General features: G+C 55.4%; 1 protein-coding gene across 1 annotated transcript; it reads right to left on the bottom strand.

Moving 5' to 3' along the window:
• Positions 1–644: 644 nt before the first annotated feature.
• CAPN12 (calpain 12) lies at positions 645–27,209 on the bottom strand. Its single transcript, XM_048832788.2, has 21 exons — positions 26,982–27,209; positions 20,184–20,253; positions 19,494–19,615; positions 18,172–18,305; positions 17,639–17,807; positions 16,855–16,938; positions 15,878–15,963; positions 15,020–15,094; positions 14,084–14,250; positions 13,331–13,509; positions 12,415–12,426; positions 11,718–11,926; positions 10,508–10,550; positions 8,239–8,292; positions 7,165–7,222; positions 6,098–6,162; positions 5,099–5,176; positions 4,403–4,481; positions 2,840–2,956; positions 1,734–1,792; positions 645–671 (listed from the first exon to the last, which is right to left on the bottom strand). Exons 1-21 carry the CDS (start codon positions 27,207–27,209, stop codon positions 645–647), a joined length of 2,115 nt encoding a protein of 704 aa, XP_048688745.2.

Below are 27,209 nucleotides of genomic sequence, written 5' to 3'. Positions count from 1 at the left end.
GATGAACCAGTTCAGGTATATTTGGAGAAAGTGCAAAGAGCCACAAAAATGATTCCAGGGCTGGAAAAAACACTTTACAATGAGAGACTTAAGGAGGTTGATCTGTTTAGTGTATTGAGAAGATCAAGAGGTGACTTGATTATGGTGTATAAGTACCTTCCTGGGGAGAAAATTTCATATTGCTAAAGGGCTCTTTAATCTAGCAGAGACAGGCGGAACAAGAACGAATGGCGGGAAGTTAAATCCACACAAATCAGAGTTAGAAGGAAGGGAGATTAACAGGGAGGGTGATTAACCACGGGAATGAACTCCCAAGGAAAGTGGCAGATTCTGCATTTCTTAAAGACTTCAGATCATGGCTGACTCTCTGGAAGAGAGACTTTAGCCAGACAAATTATTTGGCTTAATACAGAGATAACGCTGAACTACTCTGGCCTGTGTGATACGGAAAATCAAACTAGATGATCTAATGATCCTTTCGAGCCTTGAATGCTATGGATTAGTGCAAAATGATTAGTGCAACATTATCTATTCAATTTCTCCTAATGCATCCCCCTTAATTGATGTTTGTTTGTTTTTTATTGCCTCTTGTTAGGTATTTGTTGCTGATCCTCCCGGGAGACGATTCTGTCCGTTCTTCCAGGTTAGGTGAGGGTAGCAAGCTCCAGCCACTGAAAGGCAGAAACAAAACCGAACCATTTAGCAGGCAACCCAAGTCTTTGTGTATCTTCGATGCTGTGTGTCAAGATAAGTGCTGCCAAACAGAACCCCCCACTGGAAGCTGCTTTAGGAAAGATGGTTGCATGGGTCATAGGAAAGAGAAAAGCAAGGGGTGGGGCAGAATTTCACTAGCGTTTTTTATACTCTGGGGTGGGTCAGGAAGCAATTCTACCCACTGCAGAGTGTTCAGCGGGGCCCTACGGTGGCGGCTGAGTGATGCATTGGGTAAACATGCTAGTCCTTTGCCACCGGAGTAATGGCTGGCACGGTTTGTCCAAGATACGCCCAAGCCCGAAAGGGCAGTATGGTGATGGACAGCATTGGTAGATCTGTGTGTCGGAAGCCTGGGGTGGAATAGCCAAGATTGAGGGACATCGGTGGAGGCAGGAGTGTAATAGCAGGGATGGGAGGCTGATCGGGACCAAGGGTGTTAAGCACAGCTGTGGGGAAGAAGCCCGGAACGGGACGAGAAGGGGAGAGGGGTTGTGGTTTGGGATTGCAGGTGGACTTGGGCTGAGATAGCAGTGGGGGCTGCGGATTGGGACTGAGGAGCACCAGCACGGCTGCGTGTGGCAATCTCCGAACTGTACTAGTAGGTGTCAGGATTGAGGTGTAGCGGCCAAGCTGTTAGAGACCCAGGAGTAGCTTGGCACTCGGCAGAGCTGAGTGGGAGAAGTTTGTCCTGCTCCTGTCTGCACTTTATTTGGCTCAAACCAGCCCTTCTTCCTTCCACTGCTAAACAGGTGCTCCAAATGCCTTCTCTTGAAGGACAGGACAAGGGGGGGATTACGAGGATGATTTGGTGCATGCCCATCCCGACCAGACCCAGCAGTGGACCATGAGGTGGTACAACACAACAGGTCAGGGCAGCCGGAACACAGAAGCTCGTGAGCATGAGCCTCAGGCTTACTAAATGCTGCTGCAGAAGGAATAGGGGTCTCGGCTCAGTGCCTGGCATTGGGGCAAAGAGCAGCAGCCGCTATGAGCGAGAGGCAGTAACCCATGCTTCTCACCTCCTTCTGCGTCATGGTGATCATCCCATCACCGGTTTTGTCATACGCTCGGCACTGCCCTGCCACGACCAAAAGAAAGCGAGACTTAGGAGGCAGCTGTTGCCCACGTAACGCTCCCACCCCAATGCCTGCGTGCACACAGTAGGATGCTCCTCTGCCCTGCAATGTGCACACTCGTTTGCACCAGTGCAAAGCTGGTGTCAAGTGCTGCCATTTGGAATTGGTGGCACTTGGCGTGGTCGCTTTGCACAGGTGTCAACGGCTGCCCGGTGAGCACGGAATGGAGACACCGACCCAGGGAACATCAGTCTCTGTTGCACACAGGAGCCTGAAGTTCAGCCCTTACATCCCAATTTGCATCACTGACTCCACGGTGTTTAAATTCAGCAGTCCCATCATGCCCTATAGTTGACATCGCATGCCCATAACATTCAAGCAAGTGGAGCGTTCTGAGCCATTGTTCCAGTTTAGATCTGTTTCCAAAACCATGTGGCCCTCCACACAGATTGCTTTTAAATCCTCTTCTTAAATGAGCAGCTGGAGTTACCCACTGATTAATACATGGAGCAAAAGCTTCATGCCCTGCTCTTCCAGTGTCTCCCCTCTGCTGCCTGGTCTCATGCTGGCTTCCCATCTCTTGCTACAAGACACACCCCAATTCAACAAGAAACTGGGCTCGCTATAGGGATCGCTGGGTGAGATCTCTGGCCTGTGCTGTACAGGAGGGACAGACTGGGATGGTCAGAATGATCCATTCTGATCTTAACATCTCTGAATCTCCTGCATGGGATTCAAACCTCTTCTCCTCCCCTTCAGCCCCCTTTAAAATTCTCCATTTTACATCTCTTCTCCTTCCCCCAGCTAGCACCCGGTTTACCACCGGGTCATGTTGCAAGGGCTGTATTTCTCCCGACTTGTTCTGAGGAGACAGATTGGATGAAGTGGAAAGGTGGGGAGAAGATGGGTTACGAATGGTTGCTGACACTGGGGTGTTCTTAGCATGTGATTTGTGCATGTGGCTCTGTTGCTGGAGAGGCGTGGATCCGCACAGCCACTCGCGGCGGAGCTGCTCATCATCTGTTAGCCTAGCTGGAGACGGCGCTTACTGAAGATGGCTTCCAGCTGCACCATGCAGGACAGGAAGCTGTCGAAGTTGATCATCAGGTAGCAGTCGCGGTATTTGCTTGTGATGACCTCCCTCAGCTGGTGGTTCAAGTGGAAACCTGCGTGCAAAGGGCGAAAAGGACAATGAAAGCCTGAGATTCACACGGTGTTCGGACTTTCACCGGGGCTTGTTGTTGCAGCTATTACCCAGGCTGATCTTGTCTTCTCCAGTTTAACGCGCCTCAATATCTCAACAGACACCTACTCGAAGCTGGGGGCACTCAGTGGGTGCCTCCTGTCCTGGAAAGGCTGTATGGTCTAGGGATTACAGCACAGCCGTGGGGACTCGAGAGCACTGTGACCTTTGCAAGTTACTTGATTTCACAGAGAGGCAAAGAGGCAGTGAGGTTAAGAGAATCCCTATTTAATTACTCTAAATGGCTTTGAACTCTTGAATGGAAGATGAAAGCATCGTGCCCATGACCTGGCCCTGGGTCAGTTCCTGGGGCTAATGTTTAGCACTCCTGGTGTCAGAGCTTTTTCCTGCTTGTATTTGTGCCAGGCGCTGTACGAACAGCCCTGGCAGGAGCATCTAGTCTAAAGAGAGGAAACGGGGGAGGGGAACAGAGGCGGAGGAGGGTGACTTGCCCAGGCCCCCAACAGGTCCATGATCGAGCTGAGAGTGTGGGCTCCTGGTCCTAGTTTAAAAACACTGGGCATGTTTAGTCTTGTGAAAAGACAACTGAGGGAGGACCTGAGAATAGCCAGGAAGGGCTGTTATAAAGAGGGTGGGGATCAGCTGTTCTCCGTGTCCACTGAAGGGAGGACAAGATGTGATGGGCTTAATCTGCAGCAGGGGAGATTTAGGTTGGATAGAAGTAGAAACTTTCTAACCCTAAGGGGAGTAAACCTCTGGGACAGGCTTCCAAGGGAGGTTGTGTGATCCCCTTCACTGGATTGGACAGACCCCGGTCAGGGCTGGTCTAGGGTTACACGGCCCAGCCTCAGTGGAGGGGGCTGGCGTTGATGACGTCTCGAGGTCCCTCCCAGCCCGACGTTTCTCTGATTCGAGGATTGCTGACTCTATTGCACAGCGGGTCAGGCAAGCACCCCACGTTTTCCTCCCTGTCCCCAGTGGCCAGGATTTCCTGAGCTTGAGAAATGACTGCGACGCTTTAGAAATTGGTGGCAGCATTTCCAAGTTGCGGGGTGGAGGAGGTGGGGGACACCTCCAGGTCTTTTTATCAGAGGGTTAAGCCCCATTTTTGCACTCAGATCTGCACCCCCCCCCATTTAGGGTAGCTCTCTGACCGTATGCCTTGTCTCTATCCTCACACATGTCTGAGCAGAGTTCCACAGCGGGGGGGCCCCCCCTTGATCCCTCTGCAGCAGTGTCCCCCGCGGCTGGCCAGCTGCTGTTTCCCCTTAGACCCCTCCACACCTTTGAGGCTTCACCCTTTTGGCAGGCGTGGTCAATGCTGTTCCTGCATCCCAACAGAGGTCACAGAGCCCCTACCGTTTCCCTGCTGCTCTCCTTTAACTCCTGACACCGCCCCTCTCCTTACCTGCTGCATCCAGCGCCAGCTGCATTTCATGGATGTTCATTGTCCCTGTGAGGTCCACGTCGTACTCGATAAAGACAGCCTGTCAAATGGGAGCAGAAGAGTTAGGATCCAAGAGAGTACACGGGCTTAAAATCACACCCTGCCCCATCCCTGAGCCAGAGGCCAGCACCAAGAGGAATCTAATTCAGGGTTTTACACGGAGCCCAATCCACATGCAGCCCCCTGGTCAGTGCATTTTGTGGGTCTCTGGCCCCAGTCAGCGCTGGGAAGCGGCAGCTCTCCCTGACTTGGCTGGAAGTTGTGACCCCTTGGCAGCTCTGAAGATCAAGCCCAGTGCCAGAGGCATTAGCTCAGAGAGGTGTGAACTGCCTCTGTCCCTCTCGGGAAAGGGTGAACGCAGAGGCCCAGTGATCATTTAGGTGTCCAATAACTATTTCGTCACTGATTTAAGAACGGGGAGGGAGGTTCACTGAGCCATACAACGTACTGTGAGCGATGCCTTATTTTGGTGACTCGCAAGGGCAGAGCTTGGAAGAGTACCAATCTTCCCCTATCCCCTGGAGCCCCTTTACTGGGCAGCCTACAGAGATGGGGATTGTTTGCTTCTCCGGAAGGGCAGCATGGCTAATAACCCAGCCGCTGCGTCACTCTGGGGGGGTGGGACTCGAACCTGTGACTTTCTGCCACCATGCGTACCTCCCATTCTTTAATTTTGCTCCACAGGTGCTTGAACTCTGGCAGCGTCAGTTTGCCGGTCTTGCTGTGCTGATGCCGCTCAGTGAAGGGAAAACACCAGCCCTGCGCCGGGAGGAGATCCGCAGCTCTCTCCGATTCCTGTTTCCCACCCGGCTGGCTTTTGTAGCAAAGGGGAGCCTGTCTCAACTTCCCCTGTTCTCCCACCACCGTTCCCCGTTCACAGGGCAATGGAGAGCTTGGTGTCTGTGGGCTGCGCCCAGAGCGGGGAGCCCCATTGGGGTATCCTCCGCAATGAGGTGAACGTGGCTCTTTGGACAGTTTTGCCTGTGGGTAACCCATCCTAGGTTATCAGGCTACTACAACTCACGCCTGTGGGCTGTAAGCCCTACATCTCAATGGGAATTAGGTGCCTTAGTACCTCTGAGGAGCTGGGACAAACTTCTTTAGCTCATACAGTGGTAGGCACGTGCTTCTAGGTCCAGGGTTCAAACCCCACTGACCCAAGTGGGATTAGCCCTTTGAGCTCATTGATGGGGTTTCCCAGCAGGAGGGTTGGCAATCCAAAGTCCTAAGATCCCTTCATCATAGAGAGCCGGACCCCAGAGGCACTGCCCCTTCCTTATTCATGCAAACAGCTCCCTCCTCCCCCAGCGAGGTCCTGTTCCCAGGCGGCTCTGGGGCTCAGCTCAGGCCAAACCCACCCATAGAGCAAACATAGGAATTGCCGGAAACCAGGGAACCAGCTACTCAAGTTTCCCATCTCCAACAGTGGGAACAGGGAACAGTGGAAGAGCCACACAATCAGAAGATACGGGACAATCTGCCCCTTTGATCTGTAATACGCATTGCCAGCAAGAGAAGACGGAGGCTGAGCATTGCTATCCCAGTTACAGCTGAGTTCCCTCATGCCAGGGCCTCGTCGTGGGGTTACCCTGTCCTGGGCCATGTGATGTTTTTTTCTTAACATCTCCCACCCTAGTTTTCTTCTCCAAAGGATACATCAAAGTGCTGGATGATCTTCTGGCAGAGCTCCAGGCCAAACCCATTCGTCTTCAGTTGACTCTCTGCAAGGTAGGCATGTGGCGATGTTAGATAAAGGCTTATCTCATAACGGTGGGCAAGACGGGGGTTTGGCCCATCATCTTTGCTGGGCCTGCAGCTGTCAAGAGGCACCGAAGCAGCCTGAAGTGTTTGCCATGCTCCTGGAGGGGAGGGGAGTCTAGTGGTTGGAACAGGGGAGTCTGGGAGTTACGACGGCTGGGTTCTGTCCTTGGCTCAGGGAAGGAAGTGGATTCCACAGAGCGGGCTGGGAGTCGGGAGGGGATTAACTTCTACTGGTTGAAACTGGAGTTGGGGATCAGGGCTTCTGGGTTCTATTTGCAGCTTTTCCAGTAGAGGACAGAGAGTGTTATACAGTGGTTGGAGCAGGCGGCGGGGGCCGGGGGGGGTCAAGCCTCCTGGATTCAATTTCTGCTGCTGGGACGGTATGTGACCTAATGGTTAGAGAGAGGGGACTGGGAGTCACCACTGCTGAGCGATATTCTTCGCTCATGGTGATTGGAGGGGTTGCGGGGGAGAGTGTGTTGTGTTGTCCAGTGGTTAGAGCAGGGGACTGGGAGCCAGGACTCCTGGCTTCTCTTCCTGCCTCTGCTGCAGACTGCCTGTGCAACCTTGGGCATGTCACTTCCCCTCTCCTGTGCCTCAGTTTCCCCATCCCTCAAAGGAGGAGAACTGTACTACTTTACCTCGCAAGGGGGAAAGGCCAAGTGTTCCACCTGCAGAGACACCTGCCGGACAGGTCCTGTCTGAACTGGTCAAACACTGGCTCCCTTGGTGCTGAACTGTTTTATTTCCATTGTGACCAGACCCTTTCCCGTCTTGAGAGGGAGAAAGCCTGGGACAGGCCAACTTTCCACCCTCTAAGCTGAGTCCGTTGGAGGTTGCAGACAGAGTCGGGGATGTTTTGGGATTAAAGCTCCTCTCTGGGACAGCAGGGCTAAGGAGTGCAGGGAAGGTAGAACCAATTCCCTGGTTCCCTCGAGAGGTGATTGTGCAGGGGCACTCACGCTTTGCCGTGACCTTGTTCAGGATATCCTGCAATTTGGCAGTGTCGATCTGCTTGTCCTGCCAACCAAGCAACACAAGTGGATTTAAATGGGGTTTCCCAGAAGTGGGATGGATGGTCCAGGGGTCAGCGAGCTAGCCTGGTACTGGGGTCAATTCCTTGCTTTGCCACAGACTCTGTGTCAACCTGGGCAAGTCACTTAGCTGCTCTGTGCCTCAGTTTCCCCACTGTACAATAGGGGTAATCACACTTCCTCCTACCAGCCCCTGCGAGGTAGGGATGAGAACATCAGAGCTGCCACACTTGGTCAGACTAGGGTCCATCTTGCCCAGGATCCTATCTCTGACAGTGGCCCATACCAGAGCTTAAGGGGAAGTGTACAGAACAGGGCAATCATGGAACGATTAACCCCTGGCTTCTGGCAATCAGAGGTGTAGGGTTGCCCCGACCATTGGGTTGTGTCCCTGACCATCTTGGCTAATAGCCATTGGTGGATCTGTTCTCCATGAACTTATCCAGTTCTTTTTTGAACCCCATTATACTTTTGGCCAACCCCTGGCAATGAGTTCCACAGGTTAATTGTGCATTGCATGAAAAAGTACTTCCTCTTGTTTGTGTTAAACCTGCTGCCTATTAATTTTACTGGGTGACCCCTGGTTTTTGTATTGTGGGAAAGGGCAAATAACACTTCTCTTTTCACTGCTTCCACACCGTTCGTGATTTTCTAGACCTCTATCATATCCCACCCCCCCCCCTTTAGCTATCTCTGTTCTAAGCTGAACAACCCTAATCTATATGAAAGAGCATGGGGTGCTCAGATACTGTGTTAATGGGGGGCAGACAAATACCATTGGATTGATTGATTTTCCCCCCATAGAGAACACTGGAAATAGCCAGTTGTCTTTTCCATCCTTGCAACCCCTGTGTGGCTTCAGTTCATCTGAGGTCAGAACTTGGCCCCAAGAGCAAATCAAAGTGTTCGTAGGAAATCCAGAGCCCAGCTGTGTAGAAAAAGAGCCCAATAACCCATCCCATTCAAAACATTCAAACCCAGGATCCTCCCCACCCCACTCACCAGTCCTGCAAGCTTCAGGAAGGTTTGCTCGAATTCCTCCTCGTTGGGGATTCTCTGGGGAAAGAGGGTCAGGTTTTCAGGCCAGCTGCCTGTGGCATTTTGCCTAAAATATTTTCACCTGTGAAGAAACTCGGTGGAATCTTTTCCTGCAACACAAGAGGCTCTGCTCTGGGTGCCGCTAGAGGGGGCCAAGGAATGAGGGATCATTGGGGTGAGACGTGGTAGGAAAGCTACCCCAGCGTGAAAGGCTGAGGAAAAACCATGCCCCCAATTTTCCATTTAGTTTCGGATCATTCCTAGGTTTTTAGTCCCTCCGAGGGAAAATACTAGGGCTGTTTTTTCTCTTTTGCATTTCTAACCTGCTGCAGATGGGGGGCAAATGGGTTGTCAATGCACAAATCCGCACTCGTTTCCTTACAGCCATTTGGGGCTTATTGACACATGAACCGGAACCAGATCCCTTGTAATTCACACCGCCGGTTATTTTGGTGCCCATCTGTGCATGGACATTTTGGTTTAAGAGCACTGTAGGCTGCTGGCTGGTCCCCCTAGCTTTGGAGAAAATCAACACCACACCCAGAATCTCGGTGCACCGACACCTTCAACAAACCCAGACAGAGGACAGTTCAGCATAAATCCAGTCACTAACTTTCCACTGAACCAGAGTCTCCCTTGCCAGGGCTTCCCTGCTCCTGACAACTCTTCCCAGTCCTCGCTGATGCCTGATACTCCCCTCTGCCAGGCCCAAAGCCCTGTTCTTAAAGGGGTGCTGCTTCAGGACAGGACTGGCCAGCCCCAGCTCTCTGGCCCTTAGCCATATGTCTACACTGCAGTAAAAAACCCTGCCTCACTGTGTCTCAGAGCCCAGATCAATTGCCTCAGGCTCGGACTATGGGGCTAAAAATTGCAGTGTAGACATTCAGGCTTGGGATGGAGCCCAAGCTCCGGGACCCTCCTCCTTCACGGGGTCTCAGGGGCTGGACGCCAGCCTGAGCCCGAACATCTAAATGGCAACCGTTAGCCCCATGGCCTAAGTCAGCCGACCTGAGCCAGCCACGGCTGTGCTGCAGGGCTTTTACTGCCGTGTAGCCGTACTCTAAAGGGGCAGCCCAAGTGCCATGACTTGTATTAAATTAGAGATAGGAGGTTCCCACGCTAAAACCAGTGTCGACACGCTGACTGACAAGAGGTGGTGAATTACCTGAATTAACCGACCTGTGTGAACACTTGTTTTGGTTTCTTTTCATAGGCCAAAAGGTGCCTTAGAGGATCTCGCCTGACCTCCTGCATAACACTGGCCAGCCAGTGCATTTTATCCAGATGCCCCTGTACCGAGCCCAACAAGGTATGTTTGGCTAACGCATCTCTTCTGGTGTCCGGTCTGGATCTGAAGACACCGCGAGATGGAGAAACGACAACTCCCCTTGGGAGTTTGTCCCAGTGGCTAATCACCCGCACGGTTAAGAAAGTGTTGCCTGATTTCTGAGCCGGAATTCATCTGGCTTAGGCTTGTTAGTATGAGCTGAACTGACCTCAGCCTGATTTACATGGAAATCAAAATGTCTTAAAAATTACAGCTTCAGTTACCAACCCTGCCACTGCGGGATGGAAGCAAAGAGCAATTGCACAGTCTGGTAGTGTCTCGTCTTAAGAACATCCCTAGTTTTTCCCTTTTCTGGTTTCATTCCACACCCTCTAAATTCTCCTTTCGGAGGGGATCACCCCAAAGGGCTTTGGGGCAATGGAAAGAATCCCATTGGCTTGAATGAGCCTTGGATCAAGCCCTGTGTTAATATCGTTTATCCAACATGGTGTCCGCACGACTCCCTCTGTACACTTGTGGTCACGTTGATTGCAGTGTGTACCCACCTACAGTTCGGAAGAAAGGCTGCTATCTTTCTTAGCTTTGGCTTATGTTCATCTATAAATCCCTTTAACAGCAGCTGCGTGCATTCAGCCAGGAACAACCCTGGCTACATTTCAGAAGGCTCCCTTCCCCAACCCCGCCCACCCCCTGCCCCTTCCTCCACCTGAATCCACATGTATAGTGGCTGAGTTTGTCCTGCAGAATGTTCTCAAGAGCCGCTGGCTGATGGTTTTTGTGCTTCCTGGCTAGGTGTGTTTCACCAGCGAGTGGACTTAGCCCTGCGTTGGGGACGCGGAAAGGACGGTGTTGAAAATTCCTTGGAAGCACATTGAGATGCTGGGATGGAACGTGCTTCACTGGTAAGCGTGACTGTCCACAGTAAGTTAGCCGAGATGCTGTTACCTGAGGGGGTCTCATGTCTGCTCTGATTTCATCATCGATTTCCCTGGAAGTCACAAAAATATTACACAATAGCTTGTTAAGATGGGCACTCAGTATTTGTCTATCTGAGGTACTTCGATCGATGGCCCTCTGTTACTGGAGAACTGAGCGCCTCACCCTCTTTAGTGTATTTATCCTCATACACCTGTGAGGTCGGGAGGTGCTCTTCTCCCCATTGTACAGACGGGGGAAGTGAGGCTGTGAATGGCTTGCCCATGGTACAGAGGAACGCTTTGGCAGCCCTGGGAATTGAGTCTCCTTATCCCTTCCTCTCAGTATCGGGTTGTTTTCTTTACTCTTTTCCTTCTCTCTCTCTTCTTTAGCATCTTCCTTTTGTTTAGCCATTTAGAGTCAGCGTTGCAGCCCTCTCTGGGACAGCACTTGAGCAAATGCTTAATATGCTTAGACGTGCTTAAAGTTAAGCATGTGCTTTGCGAAACAGGGATGGATTTAAGCGCTTGCTTAAAATGCATTGGTGATCTGAGGCCTTAAACTGTGCCACGCCGCCTGCTGCTGCCATTGCACTGGTGTCCGATAGAGGGCGCTATCCCACTGGACCACACCCACACCCCGTTTGATCCCTTGCCCAGCTCCAGTGTTAGGAGACCACTCTGCAGTGGCAGGGGTTGAAAAGAATCGCCATGCAGCGGATGGGAAATGCATGCAGCGCCTCGAGGTACCAGGCTGCTGTATAACGTGGATTAGACATCACACACCCCCTCTGGTGAGCTAGGTATTTAACTTCATTGTAGGGATGGGGTAACTGAGGCACAGAGCAGGGACACAACTTGCCCAAGGTCACACTGGGAGATGGGGGAAGAATTGGGAAAAGAATCCCAGTCTCTTGAATCCCAGCCCCTGTGCTCTGACCACTAGCTAATATTCCCTTGGAGATCCAGGAAAAGAACCCAGGAGTCCTGACTCCCAGTCTAACCGTTAGCCCCCATTCTCTTCCCAGAGCTGGGAATGGAACCCAGGAGTCATAACCCCCCATTGTTAACCTAACCGCTCCCCGACACATCTGGGGCAGGGCCCCCACAGTCCTGACTCCCAGTCCCTTCTTTAACCCCTCAGCCATGCTGTCGATGGGCGTCAAAGTGCAAAACCGTGCAAACCCCTGTTCACGGCTTCTCTTTGCAAGGCCCGTGGGTGTCAGGGAGCTGGGACTCACAGGAACTTGTGTGCCTTCTCCGTGAAGATGCGCAGGATGAAATCGGACTCCTCCATCGGGTAGCCAGTGCTGGGGATGATGAGATAATCCCCTGGCGGCAGCCTGTAGCGGCCGGTGACATCCCTCATAGGGATGTGCGAGGTCCAACACACAGCATGGAGAGGCTGGAGCAGCGCCCTCCTCTGGGACATGGTCTTCTGCTCCAGGTACTGCGGGGAGATGGGTCTGAAATCAGTGGGAGTTGGGTGCCAAAATAACTCTGAGGGTCTGGGCCAGTCAGTGTGGAACTTGGTCAGTGACTGGGCTTGTAGTCTGCTGGGGCGGGCTCCAGTTGTTGCAGAGGTATTGGGTTTGCTTGCCTCCTAGCCAGTTCAAACCAGCTGAGTTCCAGGGAAGCCAATGGAGTGACACCCGTTTAGATGGGCTGGCGATCTGGCCCCATTGACAGCACCCAAAGGAACAACGCCAATTTATACCACCCGGGGATCTGGCTCTGTTCACTCCTTTTAGATCCCATTCATTGATCTTTCCCGCAGTTCCCAACATGGCCCAAGCTGCTCTCTGAGCCATCCCCATCAGCATCCCCGTGTTTTAACCTCTGCGAATCAACCGCCTGGCCACAAGCTGGGATGAAAGTCTGGCCCATGCACGGAGAGCCAGGGCTGATGGAAAGCCCAGCTTCTCTCTCGCTAGTTACCTCCTTGGGCATCTGTAAGAGAAAAACAGCAGAGAGCGACTGAGCAAGAAACCCTGGTGGTCTCTGTGGTCCTCCCCTCCCTCCCCAGGGCTCTTCTGCTCCCTCCGCTGGGACACAGGGCAGGCTCTGACAGGGGGCTGCGCACACCACGTCCCTACAGCGTCACTCACGAGGAGCATCGGGGTTCCCAGCGGGATGCAGAACCTGCTCCATTCCCGCTGACTGGAGCAGGCAGCTTCCTTACAGCACCACCCTGCCCTGCCCGGGGCTTCTCAAGGAAGCCGTAAGAGGCTGCCGCAGCCTTGTGGTGAAGGCAGGAGACTGGGGGTCAGTTCGCGTCTCTCTGGGCCTCCCTTCCCCACCTGTCGCGTGGAGGAGAACGCTCCTTCCTCCGTCTGTTCAGGGGCTGTCTCGCTTGACTTCTGCGCAGCACCTGGTGCAACGGGCACCCCGATCTTGGTGGGGTTCCAGGCAGCGCCCAGCATGAGGGGGCCTTGACCTCAGTTGGGGCGTCTCACTCCTCTTTGACCTGTCCCACTTCCCAGCACCCAAAATCCCCCTTGCTAATACCACCTTCCTCGCCCCTGACCCCAGTCCCAGGGTTGACTCTTCTGGGGGGATTATTTGCCTCTGGATTTAAGGGGGCCAGGGTCTCACCCTTGGCTGTCACTGCAAATCCAAGCGCTGCGGGACAATTGCCCCAAGCCCCTTGGCCAGGGGCGGGTAGCATAGCCGCTGGCACCCCCTTGGGGCTGTCACTCTCCGTGGGCGAGGACGCCCCAGCAAGGAGCTAGATGGAGCCCGCTGGGTGGGCAGAGAAGGGTTGGTGTATTGGGCCAGTGAGCTCAGTGGGAGGTGCTCCGGCTGACCCCAGGGTGGAGCGAGGCCCCTTACACTTCCCGGGGTCAGCCCTTACCTTCAGGATCTCAAAGCCAATGGGCAGAAAGTCCTTTCCCCTCTTCCTGCCCTGGCGCCGGTCCTTCTGCATCAGGGAGACCAGCAGGGTGCAGCTGGGGTCCAAGCGCTGCTTCCGCAGGTTGGACTCATCCGCCTCCAGCAGGCGGACATTGTACTGGGGGTTCATCCAGAAGTTGTCTGAGGGGGCGAGGCCAGTTCAGTCTCAGCATCGGCGTGGGGGGAAAGGGGGAGGCGACATTGCCCTTTATGCTTTGGGGGGGGAGCAAAGAACCTCCCCCACCCCTAGGAATCCCTGCAATTGCTTCAGCATGCAACAGCCCCCCCCGCTGCATCCACTCCCCCCAGCCCATGTGGGGGGCTGTGGGTGGAAAAGGCCCTATGGATCTGCCTAGTCATTGATCCCCCAACCCCATCCCAGGTTCTGCCCCTAAGGCCCCTGTGTGCACCAGCCGGCAGACCCCCCCGCCATACACAGCCGCTTGGCTCCTGCAGGGGCTCCTTGTGCCCTGCCCCACCCCCACCCCCCCGGATCTGCTGCAGCCCCTCAATCCCGACCCGCAGCCCCCTGTAATTCCAGGGCCAGCTGACATGTTGAGTTCTCTCTGTGCTCCGTCTCAGGGGGGTTTCTCAGTGGGGACAAGCTGTGGGGCTCAGGCTGAGGATCAGCAGCCTTTGTTCACCCTGACCTAACCATGAGAGGGCTCATGAGCCAGTCCCTCTCCCCACTCCTCCTTCGGGCAGAGGCCTTTACCTCGAAGGCCCGAGCTCCTGCACCCGCCGGCGGTATAGCCGATGCTCCAGCGCCCCTGGAAGGAGTGAACGTTCCAGGCGACCACCTCCTCCTCTTCCAGCAAGTCTGGAGTCAGGCTGCAGATCTCCAGGCCGTCAAAGTACCGCAGGAACTCGTCCATTTGCATCCTGTCCGTTGAGAGAGACAGAGAGAGAGCAGGGAGGTGCAGACACAATCTAGTACTGGTCTGTCAGGAAGCCCTGGAGCACCTGGCTCTGAGCAGGATCCAGCGGCCCAGCTCCCCAGCTGGCAGAAATCAGTTCAGTCCTGTCCACTCCAGTGGAGCTGCACCAGTTTACACACCAGCTGGGGACTGGGCCCCATTCTCTCCCCACGCTTGTAGAGACTCACACGTGGCCTAGCCTGTCTCTTTACTGCATCCCTGTGCAATAGCAGGGATTCCATCTAGCAGGCCAGGGCACCAGACGGGGAGCCCCAAGACCTGGGTTCTATTCCGAGCCCTGCCACTGACCTGCTGGGTGATCTTGTGCCAGGCGCGTCCCCTCCCTGTGCCTCAGTTTCCCCTCCCAACATTTGTTTATTTCAACTGTAACTTCTCTGAGGCAGCTCCCAGCACAAAGCGGGCGCTGATCACAGTTGGGGTCTGTGCAGCACCTGGCACAACGGGGCCCTTGTTCTCGGTCAGGGTCCTTGCAGCACCCAGCACAATGGGGCCCCGATCTTTGTCAGGGTCTGTGCAGCACCTGGCATAACAGGGACCTCAATCTCGGTCGGAGGCCTGGGCACTACCATAATGCTACTGGTAATAACACTAGTAATGCGAAACAGCGCCGCCTGTCATACTTGACATGCCCTGCGCTGCCCTTTCCCACCCCTACCCCGGTATCAGCTCCCCCAAATAGTCCCCTTTGTTGTGTGAGGGGCTGGGTCTCTTACCAGAATTCCCCGTCTTCCTTTCTCACTTGTAGGCTCTTCTGGAGCTGGGGATCCAGCCCTGCCCACAGCGAGGAGCTAAGCAGAGAGGAGAAGGGTGCAGGGGTTAGATGTGCTACCCGGGACTCTGCCACCCAGTGTCTGGGCCATATAGACCCTGCACCTGCCCCAGAGTTACTGGCTCAGGTCCTTTAGCTCTGGCAGCTGAGGCTTGTGCTTTGAGATGCAGAGTCCCACTCCAGGCATGTAGTTGTGATGGGGGGAGTCACCAGGTTTCACACAGCCTTACAAGTTCTTCGTGTGTGAGCAAGGGTTCAGTCTTTGAAGAAACACCGCGTTGTCATTCATTTCATTTTGAGGCCCTCTGGCAAGCAGCCGGGGAGTTTGCGCTCCACCCTCACTCAAGTCAGCTCTTGGGGGTGGAGCCGGGAACCGCGTGGTGGGGCTGAGATCCCTGAACGAGGGGCTCACCTGAGTGCCGCGTGGGACCAGCCTTGCTCCAGGACTGGCATGTCTAGTGTCAATAAATAAGTTGTACTGAGAACATTCCCTGATGCCACATCCCTGATTTCTCTTCCAGTGGGAAACTAGCCCCCCAACGCCCCGTACGCTGCTGCTTGCAGAGGGGTGACGAGCTAGTGAGCACGGGAAACTAAGCTAACGGAGCTGGGTCTGTTAGCTCAGGCTGGGAAGGCTTGTGTTTCCTAGTGCAGAGACCCTGGGTGTAATCGCTGCTCACCCATAAAGTAACACAGCCTGGGGGTGATGTATGTTGCAAGCAGTTGTCAGAACACTGTCGTGTTCCTCATTAAAACTCTGGTGTGCCCCTCGGGTCCACCCCACTCTTTTCCCCACACTCACTGGTCGCTCCACCGGCCGTTCCACTCCACCTTTCCCCAGGGGTTCCTCAGCCGCAGCAGCTTTAACTTCTTGCCCCTGTGATCCAGCTGTACAAAGGCACACGGGGAAACGGGCTTGAATCGTGGCACGTGATCGGCATTCAGGAAGGTTGCTGGGACCCTGCCCGGCCCATCACGCTGACCAGTCATGGCTCATTGTTTCCTTGGGCCCTGTCTGTGTCTACCTGTCAACCCTTGTGTTATCCTTCGCCTCCAGTCTGTCTTTCTGTTCTCTGTTTGTACAGCGCCTAGCGCTGTGGGGCTCTGTGCTGTGAAAGGCTCCCAGGTGCTACGGTGATGTGGTAATTATCGAAGGATGGTTGAGGCGCTTGCTTGGAGCTCCCCTGGCCTCAGTTTCCCCATTTGTATAATGGGAATTTTGTGGGCTAGTTAGATCAGTGATGGGCAACTGGAAGGTAGCAGAGGGAGACAATATGTACTAAAATCCTTTTGGGGGGGATTGAGTCCTGACAGCCTGTCACGGGGGCAGGGGTGGGATGCCCTGGCAGGGGGCAGTTAGCAAACCCACCCCGCAGCGGCAGGTCCTGTCGTGCAGGCTGGGCCCAGCTCCCCCTCCAGCCCGTTGGCTCTCACCAAAGTGTCATGTGACCTGCACATCCACATGCAGGCGGGGAGCCCCCCAGGATATCTCCCCGCTGCACTGCCTGATCGCCTGCCGGGGGTGGCCGCCCAAAGAAGACGACGCAGCGGGCCAGGCTGGCTCCCTGGTTTACAGTGGAACCCCACTGCGGCAGGGATTGTCTGTGCAGCACCTGGCACGATGGGGCTCTGATCTCGTTGGGGGCCTTTGGGTGCTCCTGCGATACGCTTCACAGAGCTAACCAGGCTGTGTCTCTGCCCCCAGAATCCCCGAGCGCCACCCGGCACTACGTTCTGCGCTCCCTCAGCCAGTGGAAGGAGGGGTGGCTACGGGCCCACCTTGCGAGCAGCCGTTATGGAGTAGGCGTGTCCCTTCACCAGCCCCTCTGGCATGAGTCCCTCCATGTCCTCTTTCTGGGAGATCTAGGGGAGAGGGAAGAAACACCCCCCCCCAATCAGGCTTTGCCTACGCTACGGCAAGGTACTCCGCTGAGAGACTTGGGGTCCCCTTGCCATGCCTGCTACACCCACTCCCGCCAAGCGCCCCCGGTGTGTGCCAAGCCCAGCCGGGCTAGAACCGCAAGCAGCACGGGCTGATGGGTAGGATTGTGCACTGGGACCCTCAGAGCGCAGGGTGTTACTCCCACCTCTGCTACTCAGCCGGGTCATTCCCCATCCTGCCTGTTGTCTTGTCTGTAGAACGTCAGCTCTTTGGACTCTGCATTTTACAGAACCTAGCATAATGGGGGGCCCTGATCTTGGCCAGGGGCTGGGCAGCGCCCGGCCCGATGGGGCCCTGATCTTGGCCAGGGGCTGGGCAGCGCCCGGCCCCGACGGGGCCCTGATCTTGGCTGGTATCTGCAGCACCTGGCACAACGGGAGCCTTGATTTCGGTCAGGGTCTGTGTAGGTCTGGTAGCCAACATCATAGTAGGCTCCTAAACAGCTGTGTGGCCCAGCCACCACTAGGAGGAGCCAGAACCACACAGGAGAAGTGCAACCCTCACACATGCCAGGAGCTGGTTAAGATCCCAAGGTCCTGGGTTCAAGTTTTGCTCCTGGTGCTCCACCGGGGGCCCAGCATTACATCAGCTGCTGAGAGGAGAGATTCTCCCTACGCTCACCTTGATGTGTGCCCCCATCAGAGACCTCTTCCTGAGGGCCACGCGGATAACCTTGAAGAGCTCTGGGTTGGGCATCTTGAGCTGGTAGCTTTCGCCGACCCCGCCCGTGAAGTCCACAAAGGCCTCGTTCATGTACCCGCCGTTCATGGCCTCGTAAGAGCCATTGAGCCTGAAACAGATATTGGGGCAGTGGGTGGGAAGGGGAAACAGAAAGGGAGCATGCAGGATTGGGAGGCAGGACTCCTGGGTTCTGTGCCCAGCTGCAGGTGGAGAGTGGGGTCTGGTGGATTAGAGCAGGGGGGGTTGGGACTCAGGACTCCTGGGGCCTATGCCAGTGACTGTGTGGTTTTGGACAGGCTCTGTGCCTCAGTTTTCCCCACTGTCAACTTGGGAAAATGAACCTTTCCCCCTTTTCTCGGCTCTCTGAGTTCTCTGGCCAGCCAGTGCAACATCAGTACCAAGGATTGCTTTGTTCCCCAGCTACGTAGCCTCATGGCAATGCAAGGCTGTAGGGCAGGGATGAGCCAACTCACTTGGCATAGGCTTTCTCCAGTAGGGGCATCCAGAATTCATTGCTCTGGCAGGAATGCACGAAGACCAGTTCGCCGTTCTTCACAGGCAGCCGGTCGTCAACCACCACATCCACCCACTGCCCGTACTGCCAGAACTGGAGAGTAAGAACCCATTAGCACAGTGCATGCTGCTACCGGACCCAAAGGTCAATACGTTTCCGTCAGTGACTCCACTATTAAGCCTAATAGTGTTGGTCCCTGAGATCTCCCTGATCCAGTTTAGGAAGGCAGAAGCCAGTCCCTGGTATCCAAAAGGTTGAGAAACACTGAACTGAAGCCTTTCCATTCAACAGTGCCATTCTGGTGCCTTATGGGAGGAGTTGTTCAGTCACCTTGTGTTCCTAGTCTCCTCTATGGGCCAATCCCCCTGGTTGGACTACATCTCCCATGATGCCCCATGGCCAGGGAGGCCTATGAAACACGCCCTCGAAGAGGCAAGATGGTGATGCATCCTGGGAGATGTAGTCCAAACCTGGGAGACCTGGCCATGCAGGAGAACAGGCACATGAGACCCTGGAACTACAATTCCCATGAGGCACCATGGTGGCAATTTTGTAAATCAAAATATTTCAGGTTTTCGGGCATTTGATGGAAAAATTTTGGTCAGGCCCTCAATCCGGGATCAGCCCCACAGCAGCACCCTCATATTGGAAAGTCTCCAGCACAGAGCACCACTGGTCAGTGCCATGAAGTTCTGAGCCAAATTCCCCATGCGTCTGAGGTTGTTCAGAGCCAAGGTTTTGGCTTAGTCCCGATTGATGCTTTGGGTGGCGGGGGCAGGGGACACCGGTTTGCTGGGACATCGCATGCTTGGGAGCTCGACCTGAATGACCCTGCTTGCTACTTAGGGGAGATTGGAAACAATTGGGGGGGAGGAGTTGGAGACTAGGGGCTAGGAGAAGGTGAACAGCACATCCTGAGCGAGAGATTTCCATGACAGCATAAGGAGTGACATGGAGCAGAACGCAAGAGGTGCGGAAAGTGGCCAGGGCTGAGCTGTGGGTGCCTCTCGCTTCTGACAATCGGACCCTTCGTCCGTTTGGTCTTTCTGCGTTGAGGTTGGACAGCACCTAACGCATTGGCACCTGGGGCCCCACAATGTGCCAACCCTGAAGTAAAGGCTCCCTTTCACTCCTAATGCACAGCCTAGGCTACGATCCTGCAACTGCCCTAGCCACCCCACCTCCCCCCCCGGCCAGGTGGGGAAATACCCCCTCTGTCTACCACCATCCGCCAGCTCCCCTGACCAGCCCCATTTTGGTCCCGCAGGCTGGGCAACCCACCTGGAAATGGAAGATGCCAGCATAGTCCTCTCGTGCAAAGCTTTGCTCTCTGGGTACCACCCTCTGCATGAGCCGTGGGTAGAGGGTGAGAGACGCAGCTGCAGCCAGGAACCAGCAGTTGCCTGTTGGAGGGGTGAGTGGATTGGGACAGTTCTGTTGCTGGATCATTTGAATCATTTGAACCCACGACCTTTGGTGCTAACAGCTTCAGCTAAACCAGCTGCGTTGGCTCGGAGACGGACTCGCATCCCACAGAACTCTGTTCACCTAGTTAGCAAGCTGTTTCCCTGGAAGCTCTTCACACTTTCCAAGGTTTGCATTAATCTGTTGCAATAAACACACAAATGCTGGCATTTCTAATGCAATGAGCTCCTAAGGTGCTTATGTTAAACCATATTGAATGTAGTTTAATTCAGTAAGATTTGTCCTGGCGGTGGCAGGAAACTGCAGGGAAATTCTCTCTCATGTCTGTACGTGGGTTAGCCACTGGAGAGCAGGGCTGTCCCCCACGTGTGCCACTCCGGGCCAACAGGAAAGGCACAGCAGTTGTGAGGGTGCAGCTACTGCCCACGTGTGGCGTGAGGGCTCTGTCGGCAGGGCTAAGTTTGCAGCCCACCTCTTTGCGTATTGTCCAAGGTGGAAGATGAAACCACGTGCAGGGCGCTCAGAAGGGGAGGAGAAGGTGCTTACCCAGCTGGCCCTGTTTGACATCAGTCCGGCTCATTTCCTCTTCTATGAACTTTGGGGACCTGCAGATTTCCTGCAAGACAGAATAGAGAAGGGAGCTTTCTGGCTTGAGGAGCAGAGTCCAGCACGGATATTATACAGCAGGAGGGGAATGAATGGTTGACTGTCATTTTTTATACCGCGAGGGCAGGCGTCACCAGGTGGTGCTGTTACACGTAGTCTTCCGAGTTCTCAGTGTGCGAGCAGGGTTTGAGTCTCCTGCAGACATGCTGTGTAGTTTGGGGTTTGCACAAGGGTTTTGTGTAGCGGCAGTTTGGGGAGAGAGGGAGCTGGGAGAGTAGCCAGGTAGTTTGCTCTCTGCCTTTCACACTGTTGAGTGTCCGTTCCTGAGGCAGACTTGCTCCTTGAGCTTTGGCGTTGGTCTATGATTCCCAGGACAAGGTATCACCCTGCATGCTGTTTGACCATCTCACACCAAGACTGGGGCATGGGTGTAAATAAAGCAAGTTACACCTAGAATAGACACACACTCCACATCAGTGATTTCTCCTGCAATGGGAAGCCAAACTGCCGGGCTCCAGACACCTGCTGCCATTCAGCACAGGGGCAACAGTGGTGTCAGTAGTAGGATACTAGCGGCAGAAGAAGGGGCAACACTACAGATGTTGAGTGTTCTCATCTGAAAGCTATCTAGCCCTGTTCCCATCCCTCTGTTTACAGTGCATTCTTCACTAGCAACCGTAGCTTCAGCCGCAAACGACTTGCCACTCTTGTGGGGGCGCAGTAGAGATGGGATGTGGAGGGCGGGGGGGCATTAGGCCGGTCTCAGGACCTTTCATCCATTCCAGCTGATGGGAAATTTCCCATTTGCAGCTGAGCTTGCAAGATTTCCACCATCCCAGGCCAAATCGTTGCCAGCGCATCTTGCGTGGAACTCAAGCCCTGGTCTGGACTCAATTCGGTACTGGGATCCCTTTGACAATGGTGTGAGAGCCTGCCTCAAGCAGTCGGAGCGCTTGCGAGCTCATGATCAGTGCTCACTGCGAGACACACCTGGGTACAGGAAGAATTGGCAGCCTAACCTCTGCCCGACTCCGGTTTCTGATTAGTGAAACAAATCACTTCTCATTTGGCTAATCGTAAAGCAAACAACCTGGAAGCTACACTTCTGCCTATACTGCAACAGGGACTGAGAAGAGAGCTCCAGGCGAAGAAAACAAGTCACCTTCTTAATTAGAGACTTGCATTCTTGCCCTGTTAAGTGACAGCTTTGTTTGTGCCCGGGGCTGCTGCAGCCACCCCTCTGCCGTCCCAATTCCTGATGAACGAGACGCTGTGGTTACTTATTGCACTAGCTCCTAGAGATCCATTTTGGAGCTAGGGAAACTGAGGCCCAGAGAGATGCAGTAACTTGTCCAAGGACACGCCGGGGGCAGTTAACCAGGATTTGAACCCTATCTCCTGAGTCCACATCCAGTGTCTTAACCACAAGACTAACCTTGCTCAGCTTAGATGTGGGGACTCTCTCACTTGGTGTGTCTACACCTGGTGCGACAGGGCCCTGATCTCAGTTGGGGTCTGGGCAGCGTCTGGTGTGACGGGGCCCTGATCTCAGTCGGGGTCTGGGCAGCTGTGACGAAGGGGGACTGTTCTTAATGGTTCCTCTGAATAGTGTGGGGGTGCCTCAGTTTCCCCTGTGCAGTTCTTAAGTATTTAGGTGGTGGGATGAGGGTGTATGATCATTGCAGAGCCCTAGAGGGCAGGTGTGTGCAGGGGTCTGGACACAGAGAATGGCCGACACCCTGTTTCCTGGCCACGGATGGCCTGGGCCCTTCCCCCCTGCAAGGTGAGAGCTAAAGGGTTGGAGAACAAAGGAATCAGGTGACCTCCTGGCCCGGGAAAAGGGACAAAGCCCAGAGGAGGAGGGGCTGGAGGGAGTTTCAGTTTGGGGCTGGCTGGAGACATGGAGTGAAGTGCAGACGTGGTTGTCTGGCTCACTGCCCCCCAAAATGGACCCGGCTGAGGGGTCCTGTTCTCTGCACCTGCAAGCTCTGTGTTAGACCATGTTCCTGTCGTCTAATAAACCTCTGTTTTACTGGCTGGCTGAGAGTCCCGTCTGACTGCGAAGTTGGGGGGCAGGACCCTCTGGCTTCCCCAGGACCCTGCCTGGGCGGACTCGCTGTGGGAAGCGTACGGAGGGGCAGAGGAGGCTGAATGCTCCAAGGTCAGACCCAGGAAGGTGGAAGCCGGGTGAACTGTGTGTCCTGCAGACAGGCTGCTCACAGGAAGGCGACTGCCCCAGAGTCCTGCCTGGCTTCATGGGGAGCAGTTCCAGAGCATCGCCCAGGGACTCCGTGACAACTGGTGGCAGAAGTGGGATGTACTGCACCCCATGGATGGCGCTTCCTGCAATAAGTGACTGGGGAGCAGTAAAACGAAGGGGGATTGATGAGGACCAGGCGTGCTGAAGAGGAGAGGAGCGGTTTCGGGGGGCGGTTAACCCCTGGGAGTGTGTGACCAGCGAGAAGGACTGTGCAGTAATGGGGTCCCCCTGGGGACTGCAGTGAGCAGTTTCAGGGGCGGAGGAGCCTGCGGCTTGGCCCTGGGAGAGAGAAGGACTTTTGCAGTAACAGGGTTCCCCGGGGGATTGCAGCGAGTGGGGGATTGCAGCGAGCGGTCCAAGGGGTGGAGGAGTCTGCCACTCGACCCTGGCAGAGAGGTGGTGACCTCGAGAAGGGCTGGCACACGAGGGGTTCTCCCTGGAAACCGTGGGGAGCTGAGAGCACACAGGCCTGTGAGTCCACAGCAACTTGGGAAGAGCGGAGTGATGGCCTGTCACCGTCTCCTTAAGAAGGACACTGTAACCCTGTGCAGAAAGGGAGGGTTGAGCACTGGGAAGTTCACCAAAGCACAGTTCATCGTGCAGCTGGAGGAGGATGACCGCTCTAAGGAACAGATTTCTGACCCCAAATGGGGCTATAGCAGGATCTGGGAGCAGCTGGAGTAGTAGCCAGGCATCCCCAAGACTCCTGTCCCCGACCAGACAAGGGTCTTCACGATCGGGTTCCCCATCCGGGGATCGGAGACGGACGGGATTGGAGCGGAGTCCGAGAGAGCAAGAGAACCGTGGGAGACAGCGAGAGCCCGAGAAAGAGCTGCAGAAGCAGCAGCAGCATGAACTGGCGGTGGGGGAGCGGAGAGGCCTAGGGGACCTCCCCGGGGTGAGTGGGGATAGACCCTGGGGGGCCAGTTCCACAGGGAACCTCGAGACTAAATTGCTGCCCCTAGTTAAGGAAGGGGGGCTGTGGATACCCACCTCACTGCCTTTGAGCAGGCTAGTGATTTGAACCAGGGGGACCCTGCGGAAAACCCCCTGTGTCTAGCTCCCTTGCTGGGTCCCAAGGCCATAGACTCCGTCAGCCAGATGGGTGGGGAGGTGGATGGGCTCCCACTCCTGGCCCCAACCTGTATGTCTGTGTGGAGTCTCCTGGGGTCAGGCCCCTCGGACCTCCAGTGGGAGCGGAAAGTGATGGTCAACGGGGAGACATTCCTGGGGTGGCGAGATCCTGGGACAGAGGGAACTGTTGTCAGGCCCTGGGTGGTGCAGCCTCAGATGCCGAGGGGCTGTGTGAGTTGGGTGAGGGTCCCAGGGACGAAGCCCCTCGCCCTGCCTATGGCCCAGATCCCTGTGCAGACCCAGGACGGGTGGGGCTGGCTGGCCGTTGGGGTTCTCCAGGACACCAGCTGCGAGACCCTGTTGTGGGGTGATTGTGTCTCTTTGGAACAGGATCCAGGCCCTGCTCCTGTAATGGCCAAGGGTTTGAATTTGAATCCAGGGAACCGATCGGTGGAGAGGAAATGCAGATGACCTGGCTGGCAGGGGGGAGGAGCTGCTAGGCTCAGGCTACCTGCCTGCCTGTAACCAGCCCCCTGGGGCTCCCCGCCCCCCTTGCACACCGGAGAGTGGGACTCAGGTGGCTCAGGCTGGCTCTGATGCAGTGAGGAAAGCAGGGAGCTCGCTGCCTACCCCCACTGGGACAGCAAGGGCAGCGCTGAGCACAGTGGGAGCTGAGACCCCAGCTGAGTGGGGGGAGACACAGGCAGGGCAGGGGATCTGTGGGGAGTGGCAAGGTGCTTGGTAAGGAAAGTCTGGATGAGCCTAGGCAGCCTTGTGAGCTGATGGCTGTGTCTAGTCAGCAGGGTGGGAAGGCGAGGAGAGTGGAAGATGAGTGTCCCTGGACCTTACCTGTTAGCTGGGTGGAGAAGTGGGACAGGGAAGGAGACGTGCCTGTGTCTGCCAGGGGTATTGACTTGCCTGTGGAGGGAGCTACCCTGATCTCCAAGCAGTTGTCTGTGACCAGCCCTGTGTGCTGGGACAAGGGGAATGAGATCCCAAGCTGTGTGTCTGGGAAAGGAGAAAGTGTGTCCGGCTCTTCTTGGTCTGTGGAGCAGACAGAAGGGGCCTTTCAGCCTGTGACGGTTGAGGGCCGTGCAGTTGTCTCAGAGCTGGTTCTGGATTCAGCTAAAGCCCAGGAAGGGAAGAGTCCTAAGTTTGTGTCTGCTCGGGAGAATGGCCCTGTAACTAGGTCGCATCCAGTTAGTGTCCTAGCAAAATCCCAGAGCCCAGACAATTCTGGTGCTTGTATTTTGCCTGTTGCTAGTGTGTGGCTGGGAAAGGGTGGAGCAACTCTGTCTAATCAGGGTGAGATCCTAGCCAGGGCACAAGGAGAGCATGAAGGTGATTTGATTGTGTTACCTACTGAGGGTGTGGAAACCTGTAGCAAGAAGGAAAAGATTCCTGAACTTGTGTGTGGCAAAGAGAAGGAGAATGCTTCTAACTTTTTATCTAGGAAGTCTGTGAGTTTGCCTGAACGGGGATTGTGTAGGAATCCGCCTGATGGGCCAGAGGTAATTCTGGATGTAAGGGAGACCCAGAAAGAGTCTGTTGTTGCTCAGGAAAGTGTTCCTCTAGAGCAAGCCCTAGGTAAAGAGGGTAAGAGCAGAATTTCTGTGAAGGGTGAATTGTTGCATAGAAAAGCCCTAGGGAAAGGAATCCTCATGGAGTCTTTGCAAGCAGTTTACTGCAACTGAAGGGTGTGAAAGTGATTTAATCAAGAAAGCTTCAGTTCCTAACAACCAGAAATTTTCTGTTGTAAATGGATCCACTGACTTTCCTGTTGAAAGATCCAGTGTGGATAGCTTTGAGAAGGTCTCAGATGAAGTGAAAGCTGTTAAGAAAGTTAAACAGTCCGATAACCAAGTGGCTGTGTTTGGCCAGCTTGCTGGGGAGAAGACCCAATCCCAGTTTGACCCCCTGGCGTTTTGGGGTGGCCAAAGGGCACAGGCCACATAAACCCCGCATAAACCTTCCCACATGCGGCCTGCGAGTGCTATCAACCACCCCCGACCTAAGGGAGGGCGTGAAACTGGAAGGGCCTGGTGTAACTCCTACCAAGGAACGGGAGAGATGCTGGGGCATCCATGGGAACATTGGTGGCTTTGAACTTTCCCAGGTCACTGGCTAAAGTGACCCCGCTCAGTTCGATCTCAAAGGGGGGAGAGATGTGACGAAGGGGGACTGTACTTAATGGTTCCTCTGAATAGTGTGGGGGTGCCTCAGTTTCCCCTGTGCAGTTCTTAAGTATCTAGGTGGAGGGATGAGGGTATATGATCACTGCAGAGCCCTAGAGGGCAGGTGTGTGCAGGGGTCTGTACACAGAGAATGGCCGACACCCTGTGTCCTGGCCACTGATGGCCTGGGTCCTTCCCCCCTGCAAGGTGAGAGCTAAAGGGTTGGAGAACAAAGGAAACAGGTGACCTCCTGGCCCCGGGACAGGGACAAAGCCCAGAGGAGGAGGGGCTGGAGGGAGTTTCAGTTGTGGGCTGGCTGGAGACATGGAGTGAAGTGCAGACGTGGTTGTCTGGCTCACTGCCCCCCAAAATGGACCCAGCTGAGGGGTCCTGTTCTCTGCACCTGCAAGCTCTGTGTTAGACCATGTTCCTGTCGTCTAATAAACCTCTGTTTTACTGGCTGGCCGAGAGTCCCGTCTGACTGCGAAGTTGGGGGGCAGGACCCTCTGGCTTCCCCAGGACCCTGCCTGGGCGCACTCGCTGTGGGAAGCGCACGGAGGGGCAGAGGAGGCTGAATGCTCCGAGGTCAGACCCAGGAAGGTGGAAGCCGGGTGAGCTTTGTGTCCTGAAGACAGGCTGCTCACAGGAAGGTGACTGCCCCAGAGTCCTGACTGGCTTCATGGGGAGCAGTTCCAGAGCATCGCCCAGGGACTCCGTGACAGCAGCATCTGGCACGACGGGGCCCTGATCTCGGCCGGGGTCTGGGCAGCGCCCGGCGCGACGGGGCCCTGATCTCGGCTGGGGTCTGGGCAGCGCCCGGCGCGACGGGGCCCTGATCTCGGCTGGGGTCTGGGCAGCGCCCGGCGCGACGGGGCCCTGATCTCGGCCGGGGTCTGGGCAGCGCCCGGCGCGACGGGGCCCTGATCTCGGCCAGGGTCTGGGCAGCGCCCGGCGCGACGGGGCCCTGATCTCGGCCGGGGTCTGGGCAGTGCCTGGCGCGACGGGGCCCTGATCTCGGCCGGGGAGACTAGGTACTAACAACACCACCCACTGCACCTGGCTCCCTTTGCTTCCTGACCCCACAGAGGCAGCAGTGCGGCATCCTCCCATCCTCGGGAGACTCGTGGGGATTCACATCTTGCCTCTCCTCAGGGAGGGGGCCAGTGGCAGGGGGACCCCGGCGCCCTGCCTGCAGGGAGCGCTGGCTGGCTGCGAAAGCATCTGACCTACCTGGGGCCTCTTCCACTCCAGCCCCTGGATATTCTCAGACCCACGTCCGAATTGCCAGTATCCAAGCGAGCTGGGGACGGCGTCGAAGAGCGGGTCGGTGAAGAGACTTTGCCGCCGCAGGCATTGCCTCTTGAGCTCCTGGTACCGCTGCCCCCAGTGTGGGGCGGCCTGGGGGGGCCCCGCGCTGGGGTCGCCGATGAGGCGGACGGTGATCCCCGGGGAAGCCAT

The sequence above is a fragment of the Caretta caretta genome, chromosome 23, assembly GCF_965140235.1.
Source record: "Caretta caretta isolate rCarCar2 chromosome 23, rCarCar1.hap1, whole genome shotgun sequence".
Taxonomy (NCBI): Eukaryota; Metazoa; Chordata; order Testudines; family Cheloniidae; genus Caretta; species Caretta caretta.
This window is presented reverse-complemented; position numbering and strand designations above follow the sequence as displayed.